This window comes from Mobula hypostoma, chromosome 5, assembly GCF_963921235.1.
Source record: "Mobula hypostoma chromosome 5, sMobHyp1.1, whole genome shotgun sequence".
In the NCBI taxonomy this organism is placed as follows: domain Eukaryota; kingdom Metazoa; phylum Chordata; class Chondrichthyes; order Myliobatiformes; family Myliobatidae; genus Mobula; species Mobula hypostoma.
In genome coordinates this window covers 198,000,683-198,017,489 of record NC_086101.1, presented here as the reverse complement: position 1 = coordinate 198,017,489, position 16,807 = coordinate 198,000,683, and the positions used below count along the sequence as shown (strand labels likewise).

At 43.2% G+C, this 16,807-nt stretch overlaps 1 protein-coding gene across 4 annotated transcripts in view; it reads left to right on the top strand.

Moving 5' to 3' along the window:
* LOC134347278 (nipped-B-like protein) overlaps positions 1–16,807 on the top strand; it is a 518,044-nt gene that overhangs the window by 130,183 nt on the left and 371,054 nt on the right. For all 4 annotated transcript variants that reach the window (XM_063049674.1, XM_063049675.1, XM_063049673.1 and 1 more), the window contains exons 3-5: positions 1,128–1,293; positions 12,688–12,818; positions 13,978–14,089. In XM_063049674.1, coding sequence (XP_062905744.1) covers positions 1,128–1,293; positions 12,688–12,818; positions 13,978–14,089 — 409 coding nt within the window. The remainder of the gene's footprint in view (positions 1–1,127; positions 1,294–12,687; positions 12,819–13,977; positions 14,090–16,807) is intronic.

Sequence of the window (16,807 nt, the reverse complement as noted above, 5' to 3'; positions counted from 1 at the left end):
CCCGGATGGTAGCACCTGGAACAGTTTGTGGTTGGGGGACTCAGGTCTCCAATGATCCTTTTTACACACCTGTCTTTGTAAATGTCCAGACTAGTGGGAAATTCACATCAACAGATGCGCTGGGCTGCGATTGGGGGAAGTACAGTTTCCCATACCAGGCAGTGATGCATCCAGCCAGCTAGCGGAGTGCCACAGGGATTGTCGTTTGTATGACAGCATTGTTAACATGGTTAATAAGTTTGCAGTTGAAAAAAAAGAAGTATGCTATATTGGACAACGAGGAAGGCTATCCAAGATTATAGCAGGATCCAGATGAACTGGAGAAGTGGACCAAGGAATGGCAGAAGTAATTTAACTTGGATAAATGGCAAGGTGTTGCATCTTGGTCAGCTAAAGCAGGGTACATTCAATGGTAGGAGCATGGAGATTTTGATAGAATAGAAAGTGAAGGCACAGGTGGACAGTGATGCAGGCCTTTGGCACACTTGGTTTCAATGGTCAGGATATTGAGTACAGGAGGTGAGATGTCATGTTGCATCCACATTTAGAGTACTGTGCACAGCTCTGGTCGCCCAGCTCTAGCAAGTATGTTATTAAGGTGGAAAGGATGTAGAAAAATTTAGCAAGGATTCTACTCGGCTTGGAGAGCTAGAATTGTGCATGGATAGGGTGGAGATTTTTTCACTGGAGTACAGGATGCTGAGGAGTAACCTCAGTGTTTATAAGATTATGGGGGACATAGACTGAGGATAGCCATAGTCTTTTCCCAGGGTTGGGGAGTCTTAAAATGAGAGGGCATAGACTTAAAGTGAGGGGAGGGGAGAAGATTCCCCTGAGATTTAAAAGCAACTTTTGGGGAAACTTTTTCACAGAGTGAGTGGTGGGTATATGGAACAAACTGACAGAGGAAGGTTCAGCAGTGGGTGCAGTTATAATGTTTAAAAGCCATTTGGATTAGAAGGGTTTGGAGGAATATTGGTCAAAAGCAGGCAAGTGGAACAAGCTGGCTGAAGATGCACACCCTGAGCTGAATGACATTAATTGTGCTGCAATTAAAATATTGTCTGCACTATAACCAATTGTTTTGCTGTAAAATATCTGAATGCTTGTTCTTTTTCTCCAAACAGTACTGAATCAACTTCCACTTCCCTCTCCCCTGCCTGCTACCACCACCAAAAGCTTGCTGTTTGGAGGGAGAATTGCAGAAGATGTAAATTGCCTCATGGGCTGTCGAGATGAGAGCCTTGTCGCACAGTTAGTACATAGCCTCAGTCAAGTCTCCACAGATCATATGTAAGTACAATTGTATTATTTTCTGATTGGCAAAGGATGTTAAAATATATATTTTTCTGAGTGCTTTGCCGGGTAACCATGGCACAACACAAGAATGACCAAAGAGCATTTCAGTCATCAAGACTTGTATATTCAGCAGCTTAACCAGAAGTGAAGTGCTGCTGCAGAAGTGAAGTGGTGTGTGTGAGTTGGGAGCAGCATTTTATTGAGAATGTCCATCTCTTGTCAGTTATTGCAGTCAACTGCTTCTCATTCAACTATTTTGAAAATTTTTGATGTTGCCATTTACCTGATTGTTATTGGAGGCTTATGCCTGCAGAATTAATTGTATTACATAAAACATAGTAAGGCTTCCTGGCCCATGATATTGTGCTGTCCTTGTAATTTATCAAATTACAAAAAGATCAATTTAGCCCTTCTCTGCTACATAGTCCTTCATTTTCTTATTTAAAAATTTCTCAAATGCCCCTATTGTATCTGTCTCTACCACCACCCCGGTAAGACATTACGTGGATCCACCGCTCTGTTAAAAGACACACACACACTCACCTTACTTCCGCCAGCTTCCCTAAACTTTCTTCCATTCATCTTAAAAATGATATCCTCTGGTATTGCTCATTGCTGCTCTGAGAAATAGGCACTGGCCATCCACTCTTGTCTGCACCTTTCATCACCTTGTGCACCTCCATCATGTCATCGTTCATCCTCCTTCGCTCCAAAGAGAAAAACCCCAGCTTGCTCAACCTTTCTTCATTAGACACGCCCTCTAGTCCAGAAAACATTCCTGGTTAAGTCTCCTCTGCACCTCTAAAGCTTTGACCTCCTCCTTATAGTGAGGTGACCAGACTGAACACAATATTCCACCTGTGGTCTAAGCAGCATTTTATCGAGCTGCAACATTTACTTAGTGATCTTCAACTCGATCCCATAACTAATGATTGCCAACACACCATTGCCATTTTAACAACCCTAAAACTTGCGCAGCATATTGTGGGATCTATGGACGTGGATCCAAGATTCCTCTGTTCCTCCACATTGTGAAGAATCCTACCATTAACCTTGTATTCTACTTTCAAATTCGACTTTTCAAAGTGAATCACTACAGACTATTCAGGGTTGAACTAAATCTGCCTCTTCTTAGCCCAGCTCTGCATGCTGTCAATGACCTGTTGCAACCAGTGTCCCAAGGTGGAGGGTGGTAGTGGAGAGATTTTTTGATTGCAGGCATGTAACCAGTATTAAATAGTATAGTAGAACAGTGGGGCAGTCCTTTTGACCCACACTTCTGCTCTAAACAAGACAACAAACTAAACTACATCTCTTCTGGCCCATATCTGATCCATATCCCTCCATTCCCTGCATATGTATCTGTCTAACATCCTCTCAATGTTACTATCATATCTTCCACTGCTTGCTTGGCATCCTGTTCCAGGCATCCACCATCATTCTTATTTAAGAAAAAGATATTGCCCTCCTGCACTTTCCCACTGTTATCTTAAATGCATGTCTTTTAGTGCTTGTCATTTGTACTTGGGGTAGAAATACGATGGGTCCTTAATTAATCATCCTATATGTTAATGATTTGGAATATAATGTAGGTAGCATGATAAGAAAAATTGCAGAAGCCATCTATATATTTGCTGATGATACAACCACTGTTGGTAGAATCTCAGATGGAGACGAGAGGGCATACAGGAACAAGATATGCCATCTAGTGGAGTGGTGTCGCAGCAACAACCTTGCTCTCAATGTCAGTAAGATGAAAGAGCTGATTGTGGACTTTAGGAAGAGTAAGACGAAGTAACACATTACAATCTTCATAGAGGGATCAGAAGTGGAGACTGTGAACAGTTTCAAGTTCCTGGGTGTCAAGATGACTGTCTGGTATGGGGTGGGGGGGGGGTGCTACTGCACAGGACCGAAAGAAGTAGCAGAGGGTTGTAAATTTAGTTGGCTCCATCCTGGGTACTAGCCTACAAAGTACCCAGGACATCTTCAAGGAGCGGTGTCTCAGAAAGGCAGCGTCCATTATTAAGGACCTCCAGCACCCAGGGCATGCCCTTTTCTCACTGTTACTATCAGGTAGGAGGTACAGAAGCCTGCAGGCACACACTCAGCAATTCAGGAACAGCTTCTTCCCCTCTGCCATCCGATTCCTAAGTGGACATTGAACCCGTGAACACTACCTCACTTTTTAAATATATACTATTTTGTTTTTTGCATGACTTTTAATCTATTCAGTATACTTTTACGGTAATTGATTTTACTTATTTATTATTATTATTTATTTTTTTCTTCTATATTATGTATTGCATTGAACTACTGCTGCTAAGCTAACAAATTTCACGACACAAGCCAGTGATAATAAACCAGATTCTGCATCTGATTCTGAAGATCTCTGAGGGACCTAAGTTGGTCCCAACATATTGATGCAGCTACAAAGAAGGCAAGACAGGGTCTGTACTTTGTTAGAATTTTGAAGAGATTTGATATGTCAACAAGTACACTCAAAAATGTCTATAGATGTCAGGTGGAGAGCATGCTGACAGGCTGCATCACTGTCTGTTACGGTGGGATGGGGGGGGGCGCTACTGCACAGGACCAAAAGAAGCTGCAGAGGGTTGTATATTTAGTCGGCTCCATCTTTGGGACTAGCCTGCAAAGTACCCAGGACATCTTCAGGGAGCGGTCTCTCAGAAAGGTAGCGTCCATTTTTAAGGACCCCCAGCACCCAGGGCATGCCTTTTTCTTGCTGTTATGATCAGGTAGGAGGTAGAGAAGCCTGAAGGCACACACATCAGTGATTCAGGAACAGCTTCTTCCCCTCTGCCATCTGATGGACATTGAACCTGTGAACACTACCTCGCTTTTTTAATACATATTAGTTCTGTTTTTGCACGATTTTTAATCAATTCATTATACGTATACTGTAATTGATTTATTTATTCATTTTTTCCCTTCTATATTGTGTAATGCGTTGAACTCCTGCTGCTAAGTCAACAAATTTCACGACACATGCCGGTGATAATAAACCTAATTCTGGTTCTGTAGAAGGAGGAATCTTAGGAGAGGAGAATGGGCCGTGGGAGAGGGCGGGGAGGAGGAGGACGATTTGGGATGTTTTTATTACAGTTGTATGAATCACTGGTTACACTGCACTTCAAAGATCAAAATAAACTTACTATTTAGGTTATGTACAGTATACGTCATGATATACTACCTTGAGATTCATTTTCTTAGAGGCGCTCACAGTAGGATAGAAGTCGCTCAGCTATAGCAATCTAGAGCAGCAGTCCCCAACCACCGGGCCGCAAAGCATGTGCTACCGGGCCATGAGGAAACGATATGATTTGGCGATATGAGTCAGCCGCACCTTTCCTCATTCTCTTATCACGCCCTCTGTTAAGCTTGAACGCACGCGAGGTCATTACGTACGCGTCATCCATGTCAGCGCGGGAAGAAGATCAACTCCTCGAGCTTGCAAATGACAGCGGGTTGAAAAGTATGTTTGACATAACATCTCTGCCGGCATTCTGGATCAAAGTCAAGACTAAATATCCTGAGGTAGACACGAAAGCACTGGAAGCGTTGCTTCCATTTCCAACATATCTCTGCAATGAATGTAACGAAAACTAAATTGCGGAATAGACTGGACATAAGGAACCCCGTTCGAGTATTACTGTCTCCCATCTCCCCTCGATGGGGCCGTCTTGTTGCAGGAGAACAAGCCCAGGGTTCACACTGATTCAGCGAGATTGGTGTGTTGCAATGATTTTATATGTTCATACGGGGAAAATATGTGCTGTGTGTTTAATATCCAAACTTAAAATGTTATGATGCTATTGACTTATAAGTGACTTATACAGTAACTGACTTATCACTATGTTCATACGAGGAAAATATGCGCTGTGTGTTTAATAAATTCATTAGATAAACCCTTTTAGAAATGAAATTGAGTGTATTAGCCACTAAAGAATGACTTATAGTTGACTGATCTATATTCCGGTCGTGATCAACACCCCCCCCCCCCCCCACCGAACAGTATCGCCAAAAACAATCTGTGGGAAAAAAATCAGCACGTACACGCATGTGCAGACAGGTGCCCACGCAAGGCTTCATGGTAATTGTGGTCTTCTCGGGGTAAACACAACGTATTTGACGGTTACTCTTGTCTCTTGTCCGTTGGCAACCCTAATTCCTCCATATACCTGTCTGGTAGTCTCTTAAATTTCACTAGTATATCTGCCTCCACCACTGACTCAGGCAGTGCATTCCACGCACCAACCACTCTGAGTTTAAAAAAAAACCGTCCTCTAATATCCCCCTTGAACTTCCCACCCCTTACCTTAAAACCATGTCCTCTGGTGCCCTGGGGAAGAGGCGCTGGCTATCCACTCTATCTATTCCTCTTAATATCTTGTACACTTCTATCATGTCTCCTCTCATCATCATCCTCCTCTCCAAAGAGTAAAGCCCGAGCTCCCCTTATCTCTCATCATAATCCATACTCTCTAAACCAGGTAGCATCCTGGTAAATCTCCTTTGTACCCTTTCCACTGCTTCCACATCCTTCCACATCCTTCCTATAGTGAGGCAACCAGAACTGGACACAGTACTGCAAGTGTGGTCTAACCAGATTTTATAGAGCTGCATCATTACCTCACGACTCTTAAACTCTATCCCTCGACTTATGAAAGCTAACACCCCATAAGCTTTCTTAACTACCCTATGCACCTGTGAGGCAACTTTCAGGGATCTGTGGACATGTTCCCCCAGATTCCTCTGCTCCTCCACACTACCAAGTATCCTGCCATTTACTTTGTACTCTGCCTTGGAGTTTGTCCTTCCAAACTGTACCACCTCACACTTCTTCAGGTTGAACTCCATTTGCCACTTCTCAGCCCACTTCTGCATCCTATCAATATCTCTCTGCAATCTTTGACAATCCTCTACACTGTCCACAACACCACCAGCCTTTATGTCGTCTGCAAACTTGTCAACCCACCCTTCTACCCCCACATCCAGGTCGTTAATAAAAATCATGAAAAGTAGAGGTCCCAGAACCGATCTTTGTGGGACACCACTAGTCACAGCCCTCCAATCTGAATGTACTCTCTCCACTATGACCCTCTGCCTTCTGCAGGCAAGTTAATTCTGAATCTACCTGGCCAAACTTCCCTGGATCCCATGCCTCCTGACTTTCTGAATAAGCCTACCATGTGGAACCTTGTCAAATGCCTTACTAAAATCCATGTAGATCATATCTACTACACTACCCTCATCTATATGCCTGGTCACCTCCTCAAAGAACTCTATCAGGCTTGTTAGACACGATCTGCCCTTCACAAAGCCATGCTGACTGTCCCTGATCAGACCATGATTCTCTAAATGCCTATAGATCCTATCTCTAAGAATCTTTTCCAACAGCTTTCCCACCACAGATGTAAGGCTCACTGGTCTATAATTACCTGGACTATCCCTACTACCTTTTTTGTACAAGGGGACAGCATTTGCCTACCTCCAGTGCTCTGGTACCATTCCTGTGGACAATGAGGATATAAAGATCCTAGCCAGAGGCTCAGCAATCTCTTCCCTCGCCTCGTGGAGCAGCCTGGGGAATATTCCGTCAGGCCCCGGGGACTTATCTGTCCTAATGTATTTTAACAACTCCATACCTCCTCTCCCTTAATCTACCAGATTGATTCCTGGGATGGCAGGACTTTCATATGATGAAAGACTGGATCGACTTGGCTTATACTCACTGGAATTTAGAAGATTGAGGGGGGATCTTATTGAAACGTATAGAGTTCTAAAAGGATTGGACAGGCTAGATGCGGGAAGATTGTTCCCGATGTTGGGGAAGTCCAGAACGAGGGGTCACAGTTTAAGGATAAAGGGGAAGCCTTTTAGGACCAAGATGAGGAAAAACTTCTTCACACAGAGAGTGGTGAATCTGTGGAATTCTCTGCCACAGGAAACAGTTGAGGCCAGTTCATTGGCTATATTTAAGAGGGAGTTGGATATGGCAGTTGTGGCTAAAGGGATCAGGGGGTATGGAGAGAAGGCAGGTACAGGGTTCTGAGTTGGATGATCAGCCATGATCATACTGAATGGCGGTGCAGGCTCGATGGGCGGAATGGCCTACTCCTGCACCTATTTTTCTATGTTTCTATGTTTGAATATCACCATGCTCCAGAACATCAACCTCACTCATATTGTCCTCACCGTCATCAAGTTCCCTCTCATTGGTGAATACTGAAGAGAAGTATTCATTGAGAATCTCGCTCACTTCCACAGCTTCCAGGCACATCTTCCCACCCTTATCTCTAATTGGTCCTACCTTCACTCCTGTCATCTTTTTGTTCTTCACATAATTGAAGAATGCCTTGGGGTTTTCCTTTACCCTACTCGCCAAGGCTTTCTCATGCCCCCTTCTTGCTCTCCTCAGCCCCTTCTAAAGCTCCTTTCTTGCTATCCTATATTCCTGAATAGACCCATCTGATCCTTGCATCCTAAACCTCATGTATGCTGCCTTCTTCCACCTGACTAGGTTTTCCACTTCACTTGTCACCCATGGTTCCTTCACCTTACAATTCTTTATCTTCCTCACCGGGACAAATTTATCCCTAACATCCTGCAAGAGATCCCTAAACATCAACCACATATCCATAGTACATTTCCCTGCAAAAATATCATCCCAATTCACACCTGCAAGTTCTATCCTTATAGCCTCATAATTTGTCCTTCCCCAATTAAAAATTTTCCTGTCCTCTCTGATTCTATCCTTTTCCATGATAATGCTAAAGGCCAGGGAGTGGTGGTCACTGTTCCCCAGATGCTCACCCAGTGAGAGATCCATGACCTGATCCGGTTCGTTACCTAATACTAGATATAGTATGGCATTCCCTTTAGTTGGCTTGTCAACACACTGTGACAGGAAAACGTCCTGGACAGACTTTACAAACTCTGCCCTGTCTAAACCCTTGGAACTAATCAGGTGCCAATCAATATTAGGGAAGTTAAAGTCACCCATGATAACAACCTTGTTATTTTTGCACCTTTCCAAAATCTGCCTTCCAATCTGCTCCTCGGTATCTCTGCTGCTACCAGTGGGCCTATAGAATACTCCCAATAGAGTAACTGCTCCCTTCCTGTTCCTGACTTCCACCCATACTGACTCAAAAGAGGATCCTGCTACATTACCCATCCTTTCTGTAGCTGTAATAGTATCCCTGACCAGTAATGCCACCCCTCCTCCCCTTCCCCCCCCCATCCCTTTTAAAGCACTGAAATCCAGGAATATTGAGAATTCATTCCTGCCCTGGTGCTAGCCATGTCTCTGTAATGGCCACTACATCATAATTCCAAGCTCTCAGTTCATCACCTTTGTTCATGATGCTTCTTGCATTGAAGTACAAGCACTTTAGCTCTTCTACCTTCCTACCTTTACACCCTTTATTCTGCTTCTCTTTCCTCAAAGCCTCTCTGTATGTTAGATCTGGCTTTACTCCATGCACTTCTTTCACTGCTGTATCGCTCCGGGTCCCATCCCCCTTGCAAATTAGTTTAAACTCTCCTGAACCATGCTAGCAAACCTACCTGCAAGGATATTGCTCTCCCTCGAGTTCAGGTGCAACCCATCCAATTTGTACACGTCCCACCTTCCCCAGAAGAGATCCCAATGATCCAAAAATCTAAGACCCTGCCCCCTGCACCAGCTCCTCAGCCACACATTCAACTGTCATCTCCTCCAATTCTTACCATCACTATCACGTAGCACTGGCAGCAATCCTGAGAACGCCACCCTTGAGGTCCTGTTCTTCAGCTTTCTGCCTAGTTCCCGAAACTCACACTTCAGGACCTCATCCCTCTTCCTGCCTATGTTGTTGGTGCCAGCATGTATCACGACTTCTGGTTGCTCTCCCTCTCGTACCAGGATGTTGTGCATCCGGTCAGGGACATCCTGGACCCTGGCACCTGGGAGGCAACAAACCATGCGGGTGTCCTTCTCACGTCCACAAAATCTCCTGTCTGCTCCCCGGACTATAGTGTCTCCAATGACGACAGCTCTCCTCTTCTCTGTCCCATCCTTCTGCACCACAGGGTCCGACTCAGTGCCAGAGGCCTTGCCACCGTGGCTCATACCTGGTCGGTCGTCCCCACCAACTGTATCCAGGATGGTGAACTTATTATTCAGGAGAATGGCTACAGGGGTGCTCTGCACTACCTGTCTACTCACCTTCGCTTTCCCCAACTGACTGTCACTCAACGACTTGCTTCCGGCAGCCTAGGTGTGACTACCTTCCTGTAGCTCTCATCTATGGCTACCTCATTCTCCCTTACGAGTCGAAGGTCATCAAGCTGCTGTTCCAGATTCCTTACATGGTCTTCCAGATCGCCCAGCCGCATGAGGTTCTGGCAGATGTGACTCTGTGGGAGAGGGGAGTTCCTCCAAGACTGCCACATCTCACATGAGAGGCACATCACCGTCTCAGGAGGCATTGTAAAGACTAACTGCGAACAAGCTCGTCCTCCGCATTCTCGTTGAAGCCTCTCGAGTCAAAGCCTCAAAGCTCCACTCCTTCACTGGCCCACTCACTCACTGGCCGCTTTCCACCAGTAAAACTTTTAACGAGGGTCGTCATGGTAGTTTCATCCAGAAGATTCAGGTAAAGGGAATCTATGGAGATTTGGTAGCCAAGACCGAGTAGAGGTCGTAACTCTGAGCCGAAGTCTCAACTTCCACTCTTAAAACTGACCCACTCTCACAGTTACCACTGTGGTTTTGTTGTTCTTTCATTGCTTAAAATGCCCTCTCATTAGCCAGTCAATGAGACCTACCTTTATAAATGCTCCCACTCTCTCTCTTTTATAAGATAGAGGCAGGAGATGTAGGGTAGGTGTAGTTACCTCTCTTTACCAAGTCAGCGGAGTTCAAAGTGAGGGCATTGATTTCAGGTTGTAATGTTCTACAGCAGGCAACTGGACTCTTCAGCCCAACGCATCCATGCCGACCAGATTTCTTATGTGAGCTAGTCCCATGACAAATACCCCTTTAAATCTTTCCAATCCATTACCTGTTCAGGGTTCTTTAAATACTGTAATTGTCCTTGCCTCTACCAATTCCTCTGGCAGCATGTCCCACCACCCTCTTGTGTTGGAGTCTCATCCCTACGCGACTTCCATGTCCATTCATCCCTCCCCACTGATGTCCCTCTTGGCACTTTTTCTTGTAAGTGGAACAAGTGCTTCACCTGCCCCTAAGCCTCCACCTTCATTACCATTCAGGGCCCCAAGCAGTCCTTCCAGGTGAGGCGACTACTCAACTGTGAGTCTGCTGGGGCCTTGCTATACTTGGTACCTCTGGTGTGGCCTCTTGTATATCAGTGAGGCCGGGCGTAAATTGGGAGACCGCTTCGCTGAGCATCTGCTCTCTGTCCACCAGAACAAGCGGGATTTTCCAGTGGCCACCCATTTTAATTCCACTTCCCGTTCCCATTCCGATATGTCCATCCATCACCTCCTCCAAATGAGATATTAGGATAAGGCCACACTTAGGTTGGAGGAACAACAGCTTATATTCCGTTTGGGTAGCCTCCAACCTGATGACATTAACATTGATTTCTCAAACTTATGGTAATACTGACATCCAACACCCCTTCACCATTTCCCGTCCCTTACCCCTTTCTCATGTTATCTCCTTGCCCGCTCATTGCCTCCTTCTGGTGTCCCCCGCCCCCTTCTTTCTTCCATGTCCTTCTGTCTCTTTCACCAATCAACTTCCTAGCCCTTTGTTTGCTTCATCCCTTCTGCTTCAAGTTTCACCTATCGCCTGGTCAATACCCCTCTAAGTCTTTCCAACTTTCAAATCTACTTCTCAGCTTTTTTCTCCGGTCCTGTTGACTGTACTTTTTCCCATAGATGCTGCCTGGCCTGTTGAGTTCTTCCAACATTTTGTGTGTGTTGCTCCCTGTAGAATATTTTAGTTACCCAACATGATCTTCCAGCTCCTGTATTCAATGCTCTGACTGATAAACATGTTCTTCATCAGATGAACCTGTGTCAGTAAACTAGGTACTTGTACGTTTAGGTCTCAATGTTATACACTCACTGCCACTTTTATTAGGTACAGGAGTGGAACCTTGTGTGGTTCTCTGCTGCTTCAAGTTTCAGTGATATGTGTATTCACATATGCTTTTCTGTACACCACTGTTGTGGCACATGTTTATTTGAGTTACTCTTACCTTCCTTTCAGCTTGAACCAGTTCGGCTATTTTCCTCTCATTGACAAGGTGTTTTCACCCACGGAACTGCAGCTTGCTAGATGTTTCTTGTTTTTCGCACCATTCTCTGTAAACTTGAGACTTGTGTGTGAAAATCCCAGGAGGTTCTGATGTTTGGTCTTGACCACGCTTTTATACATTGAGTTCTACCACATGGTTGGTTGATTAGAAATTTACATCAAAGAGCTAGTGTACAAATATACCTGATGAGGTGGCTACAGATTGTATGTATCCTCTGCAACCCCACCATTCACTGAGATGTGCCTGCCCTGGGGAATGCCTTGGAAAATGCAACATTTAGCACTTGTCTGAGTTAAATTCCATCTGGCATCCTTTGGGTCACTCTGCAGTTGATGTAGATCATTTTGTAATCTGGCATAATTTGGATTATTATCTGCAGTTTTGGTCATCTCCTTACAGGAAAGAAGTAAGTAAGGTTGAAAGGCTACAACAAAAGATATAAGGAGGTTGCAGCGTCTGGGGAACCTGAATTGTAAGGAAAGATTGAATAGGTTAGGACTTTATTCCTTGGAACATAGAAGAATGAGAGATTTCATAGAGGTATACAAAATTATGAGGGGTATAGATAGGGTAAGTGCAAGCAGGCTTTTTCCACTGAGGTTGGGTGGGACCTCAGGCAGCACAAGTGGTGCGTGCGAGCTCAATTTCAACATTTAAGAGAAGTTTTGATAGGAACATAGATGATACATGTATGGAAGCTATTCCCGGTGCAGGTCAATGGGAATAGGTACTTTAAATAGTTTGCCATGGACTCGATGGGCTGAAGGGGCTATTTCTGTCGCTGAGACTCCATAACATTCAATTCCCATGACATCAACAATTTGTGTGGCACCCACAAATTTACTACTTCCTGAGTTTACTTAACTGCCGGACAAAGGACAAATGCAGTTAATTTTGTCCGTAGAATTTGCTGTTCTAAGGCAGGGGTTCCCAACCTGGTGTCCATGTACCCTTCGATTAATTGCAGGGGTCCATGCCATAAAAAAAAAGTTGGGAATCCGTATTCTAATGTATCACTATTATTTAAAAAAAAATAGTAAAAGTAAAATTGAAAGATAAATTGTTTAAAGGGATTTGTTCTTGTTTATAGAGAGCTGAAGGATAACCTTGGCAGTGATGATCCAGAGGGTGATATTCCAGTTCTTCTGCAGGCTGTGTTGGCCAGAAATCCCAATGTCTTCAGGGAGAAAAGCATGCAGAACCGATATGCAGTGCCAACTGGTGAGTAGTTTATATAGAGAAAACTCTGGATATGTTGCTGATTCAATGAAACTATTTTTCAGTGCTTAGGATTTTAATTAGGAATTTTGGTGATTCCATTCAGTAATTCAATTTTTCATCATTAATTATTCAGACATGCTGAATAATTAAAAACCTTTATGTAGCATTTCTTATTTCTAAATTGGGAATGAAATTTCACTGTTTTGTACACCTTGGAATGGAACTTTTAACTGTCTTTAGTCTTCAAAGAATGGGGTCAATTAGTAGTTATATCAATGAGAGGGGTTTGTGCAAAATTTAACCTTGATTATTTGAAGTTAGCTGCTGAATGAGCAGCTCTCTGAGGTCTGCCCAGATGATGATACCAGATATAACAAGGGGACACATGGTCATTTGAACATTGTTAAATTAATCACTTGTTAAGACATTGCATAGTTGGAATTGGAAAATTCCTGTGGATTTAAAATTACTTTAACTTAATGTGGCACATAATTTAGCACCAGTTTTAAAAAAAGTAAATTGCAATTCTGATTAGCACAACCAAGCCGTAGGGAAAATCTGTGGGGACTGCTACTGTTGGATTTTTAATAATCTCCCTAGCATGTGGCTGTTGACTGAATGGGAGTAACAATCTGGAGATGCAAATTCTAGTTGGGGAATTTTAGATTGTGCTATAAAATCTACTGAATTGTCAAAAACTTGTTCACTGATGTCCATTAAGGAGGGAAGCCAAATGGATCTTATCCAGTATGGCTGATGGCTCCAGACCTAAATGGCTATTTAATTCCAGGGCAGTAATTGCTGGCTTGACCAGCATTGCCGATGTGAACAAAAAAAGAAGCCCTGTTTCATCATCATTTTGTTTTAAGAGTTGAATCATATGTTGACAGTCTCCTCTCTGAAGCTGTTTATTTAAAAAAAATCACATAAGATTAGTTCTTAATGTCCTGACAATATTTATCCTTCATTAAAGCACTTTGTTGATTTTCGGATTGTGCAATGTACAAATTGGTTGCCTAGTTTTCCTGCAAAATGCATAATTCCATTGCTATATGTAATGCACTGGGATTAAAACTGTTTTGGACATCCTGAGGTCATGAAAGGTACTTTATAATTGAGAGTTTGTGTGGCTTCACTGTATGAACATGCTGTGTTTCAGGTATCATGCAGCAACAGATCATCCAACAGTACAAATTACCCCAGAATTCAATTCACGGAAGCCCTGCATCCTCCACATTTCAGCAGTCCACAATCTCACACAGTCCTTCCAGGTAATGTGCATCATGACACTAGAATCTCCAGGTCTTATAGTGACTTATTTAAAAAATTACATTTTAATGGTTGTGTGCAATTTTCATTCATAACATGAATAATAGAAACAGAGCAAGCCACATGGCCCTTTTGAGCCAGCTCCATCAATCAATACAATCATAGCTGAACCTCCACCTCATCCACTTGCCTGATAGGTCCCCATAACAATCCAAAAATCACCTTATCCTGGCCTTGAATACATGTGACAACTGGGCATGACTTCCATCGATTTATAACATTCAGTTCAAAAAGCTGACCTTCACCCCCCACTTATTCAGAAAGGCAGCAGTACACCATTCCCACCCCCTTATTATCCAACTAGAGTGCCATACAGCACAGAGACAGGCCATTTGGCCCACTGTGTTCTTCTCAAAGATCAAGTGCTTATCTGTATTAATCGCATGGCCCATCACATTTTCTGTAGCCTTCTAGGCTTTGGCATTCAACTTTCCAAGTACTTGAGAGCTCCTGTTTACATAGTTCACAGTGCTTCCAACTATCTTTTGGGTTAAAAAAAAAAATCAGATCTGCTCTAAGTCTGACTCTTTATCCATTACTTTAATCCAATGTCAGTAGGAAATAATTCCTCATTGCATGGGTGTCTAAAACTAATGATTTTCCTATTGTCTACCTATGTCTCTCATAATTTTGTATACCTCTATCAGAATTGCCAGCTTCCTTCCCTTTGAAAACACATCCATCCTATCCTGTTATTTTGAAACTGAAATGTTCCATTGAGACAACCTGGTTAATCTCCTCTGCCTTTCCTCCTGTGCAGCTACATTCTCCTTAAACTGTGGTGACCAGAACAACTCAGTGCTCCAGCTATGGCCTAAGAACTACTTTATAAAATTGTTTCCTAACCTCAGTCTGTGTGCCCCAGCCGCCACATGTGTCCCATATGCTGCCTATGTCACTTTTATCTGCCTGTGCTGCTGCTTTGCGGAATCTATATATTATACATGTGGGTCTTTCAATTCCTCAGTGTTTCTTCATGTCCTCCCATTCATTGTGCGTGTCATCTCAATGCATGACCTCCCACTTAGCAGGATTAATTTCCACCTGCCGTTGCTCTGCCCATCTTGTCATAAGGCGGTATAATCCTGTAGGCTACTAATGCCCTCGTTATGAACATCATCAATATTCTTTATGATTTGCAAACTTAATGATCATATCTCTTGACATACTTGACAGAATCGGTAATGTAAAGCAGTAGGGGTCCCAGCACATTGCTTGGTACACCAATCATCATACAAAAACCTTTTACCACAGGTTTCTATCTCCAATCAGCTTTGGGGCTTTGGATCCAGTTTATCGATATGACCTGGATTTCTTGGGCTCTGACCTGTCACTGCAGTGGTCCTTGTGGGACCTTGTCGAGGTCTTACTGAAGTCTATGTGGACTTCATTGACAACATTGCTTTTTATTATGCATAATGCATTTTTAGTCATTGATCAGGTCCTCTTCATAACAAAATCCCCCTGACTAGCTTTGATTAATCCCAGTCATTCCAGTATAGATTAATAATGAGCCTCAGATTTTTTTCCAGTAGCTTCCATACCATTAACATTAGTCTCACAGGATCACAGTTCTGTAATTACCTGGTTTATTCTTGTACCCCCTCATGTTTAAAGGTTTAACATCTACTGTCCTCCTGTCATTCAGTACCTTTGTGTGGCTAGTTAATATTTAAAACTCTGTGTTGGGGCCTGCATGTCTCCTTCCTCATTCCTTATAGCTTCCTGATGCGCATCCATGCAGAAAACCTTTTGGTATCTACCTTCTCTGATCCCGTATATCTGAGTTCACTTTGCCCTTGTGCACTTTAGTGCATGTAGGCCAGTCTTGGACCTGTCCTGTGAAGAAGAAATTGCATATTCATTCACGGATGTGGAGACCAGAAGTTGTTTCATCAAAGCTCTATAAAACCTCAGCAAGACTTTCTCTTTTTCTATTCCGGTGCCCTGGAAAATAAAAGACACGGTATCATCAGGCTTTTAATATGTTCCTGAATCTTTCTGCATCTCAAAGTTTGTGCACCCTATTTTCTGAGCATCAGAGTTTGCAAGGTTCTATTACCACAATAAGTAACCTTTGATTTCCCACATTATACATTTGCTGTCTTTTAGTATGCTTGCTTAACCTCCCTGTGACCCTCTGCAGCTTCTGTGCCTCTTTACAGCTCACTTCCCACTTGGTTTTGTCATATCAGAAACCTAGATATGTTATGCCTTTTTATAAAAGTCATCAGCATGAATCTTAGATTTTTTGAGGACCCAGTACCTATCTGTGTTGCCTCAGTAATAACGATGTGGTAATCTGAAAACCTGAGGACAGTTTATCATCCTTCACTGACCCAAAAATCTACCCTACTGATAATCTCCTCAAAAGTGTTTCTTAGACTTGTCAAACACCCTTACTCCTATCTTTGCAGTTAAGCCTCTAGATGGAACTAAGGTTTCATCAACTTTCAAAGTTTGGCTACCCCCCCTGAAGATTCTGGTCAAGCTTGCAGATTCTCCTGAGTTCAGTGACTGTAGATTTTTCTTTAGTGACAACTGGGAGGGGGTGTGAACAAAAGTTTTGCTTCCTTCGGCTGCACACAGACAATTCCATTAAATGTTTTTGTATTTACTATGTTTACATTGTCAGAGAGTTAAGGACTTGTTTTTCTTTC